At 51.8% G+C, this 3581-nt stretch overlaps 1 protein-coding gene across 1 annotated transcript in view; it reads right to left on the bottom strand.

Moving 5' to 3' along the window:
• Positions 1–823: 823 nt before the first annotated feature.
• Positions 824–3581, bottom strand: part of TRIM72 (tripartite motif containing 72) — a 7353-nt gene continuing 4595 nt past the window's right edge. Inside the window, exons 4-6 of the mRNA XM_018572541.1 lie at positions 3306–3328; positions 2861–2979; positions 824–1392 (exon numbers count right to left, since the gene is read on the bottom strand). Coding sequence (XP_018428043.1) covers positions 824–1392; positions 2861–2979; positions 3306–3328 — 711 coding nt within the window. The remainder of the gene's footprint in view (positions 1393–2860; positions 2980–3305; positions 3329–3581) is intronic.

Genomic DNA, 3581 nt, shown 5'->3' with positions numbered 1-3581 from the left:
TTTAAACAGTCCACCCAAATTTTGGGGGTTCATCGATACTGAACACATTGTGAGGTATGAGGACATGTTCCTGTCTCTGGTTCCGGGTTTGGAAGAATCTCTGGAACCAGTCAAACAACGTGCCAAAAAAACAAAAAACGTGACAGTTGGGCCTCTAGTTTTTGCTGGCGTTGGGCTGAATTTGGAATTAGACTGAATTCTACGAGTACGAATACTTTGCCTTCGGTACTCGCCGATACCGAGTACCGATACCGAGTACCGATACCGAGTACCGATACCGAGTACCGATATCGGTGCTTCCGCTGGCATGGGGCTGGTTTACCGGGCAATCTGGGTGGTGGGTTATGACATACCGCCCGGCTTCCTGATTGCCCGGGAAGCCGGCAGAAAGTTGTTTGGCCGGCTTGATTGTGATTGGCCTTCCCTTTCAATCAGCATCAAGTGGGCATGCCGGCCAGTCAGGAAGCCGGGGCGGCGAGTAATGACCCGCCTCCCGGATTCCTTATTGGAAACCGGCTCCATGATAATTGGCTGGAAAGCTGGCTTCCTGGTCAAACAGCATCGAGCCGGCTGTTGGGCCAATCAGGAAGCTGGGAGTTGGGTCATTACTCGCCTCCCGGCTTCCTGATCGATGTTTCCCTACGGCACTGCCGGTCAGAGGAAATCTCCCTCTGGCCGGAAGTTCCGGTATCGGGGAAGGTATCGGAGCATTTGGGTGAATACTCGGTATCGGCACCAATACTAGTATCGGTGCATCCCTAGTTGACTGTGTCCAATGTTGACGTGCGCAGTGGTGTTGGTGGCCACCGTGAAGACTTCTTTCTTATAGCGGTGTGCCGGGGGGCGCGTAGATCTTCATGGGTTGGGCATTCTTTCCCTTGTCGTGCCAGCAGACATCGAAGAACGGGTGGAGTCGGCCCGAGAACCGCTCGTGGAACGTGTACAGGAGCTTGACGTTGTCCTCGTCGTCCGAGTCGAAGAAGGAGAGGACCCCGTCGGAGAAGCTGACGTAGATGCCGATCTTTTCCGGGCGCCCGTCCACGCGTAGGACCCGAGGCTCCTTCTGCTCTAGGTGGGCCTCATAGACCTTCCCTTCCTTACATCCCACCAGCCAGAAGCCGTTGGCGGGGGTGGCGTGGAGCTTGCCCTTGCGGTTGGCAGTTTCGGAGATGACACCCAGGGCCCATCTCGGCTTGTCCTCCACGATGACCTCCCAGTAATGCTCGCCCTCCGTGAAGCTCTCTTTGGTGACCAGGCAGTTGCTCTTGTCGAAGCGCGCCGGGTCATCGGACACGGGCTGCTTGTGATCGGAACATTCGACTGACTTGCCGTCGGAGGAGATGACCAGGTTCTGTTGGGCCGAGTTGGGGTCGAAGTTTAGGTTTTCTAGAGCTATGAAGGAACGGGAAAGAAAATGATAGCAGTCACATGACATGTGGAAACATTCAAATCAGAAGTGGCCACACCTCCTCATGCTGTTGCGGTCGTTGGGTGGGCGGGGATAGACACAGCTTACCTCCCACCTACTCCCAATTATGTTCCTGCCACTAGATGGAGCCGAGGAGTCTAGGAACTTCCAACGTTTCTACCACTAGATGGAGCTGAGGAGCATAGAAACTTCCAATGTTCCTGCCACTAGATGGAGCCGAGGAGCATAGGTACTTCCAATGTTCCTGCCATTAGATGGAGCCGAGGAGCATAGGAACTTCCAATGGTCCTGACACTAGGTGGAGCCGAGGAGCATAGGGACTTCCAATGTTCCTGCCACTAGATGGAGCCGAGGAGCATATGAATTTCCAATGATAATGTCACTAGATGGAGCTGAGGAGCATAGGAACTTCTAATGTTCCTGCCACTAGATGGAGCAGAGGAGCATAGGGACTTCCAATGGTCCTGTCATTAGGTGGAGCTGAGGAGCATAGGAACTTCCAATGTTCCTCCCACTAGATGGAGCCATTGTTCTTAGCTATCTCTCCCCCCCCCCCCCCATGTAATGGAGATGAGCAGAGGGGGAGATGATCTGTAATACTAACACATTCTCTGTGTTAGGGAGCAAACCCTGCTCCTCCATAGATACAGCGCAGTTAGTGAGTGTTGTTACCCTGGAACAGGAAGTGTGTTATTAGCAGGATCACTGGGGGGAAAACCCTGAAAAAGTAAAACGAATGCTTCCGTCACATATAAGAACTCGTTAGCTGCAGCAGACACATGCTCATGTAACCCTGTAAAGTGAATGCTTTGCTGCTGCTGCCATCTGCTGGACATAAGTGGTATTGCAGGACAAGAGCTAAGTGCCGTGCCTTGGGCCCTGGATCCCATTACCGCCAGGGACATTATCCGCATGGAGTTTGTATGTTTACCTTGTGCTTGTACGGGTTCCTCTATATGCCCCAAAATCAGACCAGTGCATTAACTGGCTTTCTCACAAGCACCCTACGGACATTGGAGTGTAAGCTCCTTTGCAGCATTGATGTAAATGGCTGAAAATGAGTCAGCAATCGATAAATAAGACAAAATACTGGGGGCGGGGCCTGACTCAAGTCCGAGAAGTCAATGCTACAGCTTTGTGCACCAGGACCGGGGTGCTCCCCGGGGCACCGAGGAGAAAGGATCTGGGGTGTAACAATGGCCGTGGGGTGAAGCATTTGGAGATTCACTGTAATGACTACAGTGGGTGAAATAAAGTACACCCCACTGATCATGTGTCACTGGGTCTGTCCTGCCATTGGACACACCCACGAGCCAATAATCATGGAGATCCTGAGTCAGTACCGGATCCTTTTTATTAGCTCGAGAACCTCCCTGTGCAGTGCGAACCAATCAGGCGTTTCCTCCCCTGAAGCCCCGCCCAGAATCTCACCTGGCATCAGCGCTCGGAACATCTTCCGCCACACCTGGAACTTGAACTCGTCCGAGATGATGGGAAGCTGGATGTCCAGGCGGCCGGGAAGAGGAGACTCGGAGAGAATCTTACCCAACCTGGAGACAGAGAGATTACAACTGAAGGTCGCTCTCCAATAGCGGTGGAACTACAAGTCTCAGCACAACCCTTCACGATATTCATAGGTATGAAGTCAATGCAACAATGTAACAATTGAAGCCAACGTCTGTACAGAGACAAGGGAACATCACTGATGAGGTGAGAAGGATGTTTGACCTTCGTTGTGGGATGTGTTCTTTACAGTAAGAGCGGTTGAGGGGGAATTGTAGAGTCCAGATCTGCTACTGCTATGCTGGGACTTATAGTTCTACAACAGCCGCAGAGGCTTCCAGAGCCACATAGAAGAATTAGATCTCTATCTTACCTGGAGGTTACCACGCAGTATTTCTGTAAAGACAAATAAATGCAGAAGATTAGAATGATGAATGTAAACGTCTTCCAGCATCACAGACATCAGAGAGTGACCTACAATCAACATTCTTGTGTGTGTGTGTGGGGTGGGGGTGTGTGTGTGTGTGGGTGTGTGTGTGTGGGGTGGGGGTGTGTGTGTGTGTGGGTGTGTGTGTGTGTGTGTGTGTGTGTGTGTGTGTGTGTGTGTGTGTGTGTGTGTGTGTGTGTGTGTGTGTATACATACATACAG

The sequence above is a fragment of the Nanorana parkeri genome, unplaced genomic scaffold (assembly GCF_000935625.1).
Source record: "Nanorana parkeri isolate BGI_ZX_2015 unplaced genomic scaffold, ASM93562v1 scaffold2064, whole genome shotgun sequence".
Lineage (NCBI taxonomy): Eukaryota > Metazoa > Chordata > Amphibia > Anura > Dicroglossidae > Nanorana > Nanorana parkeri.
Note: the sequence above shows the minus strand (reverse complement) of the source record. Positions and strands in the feature narration are given on the sequence as shown.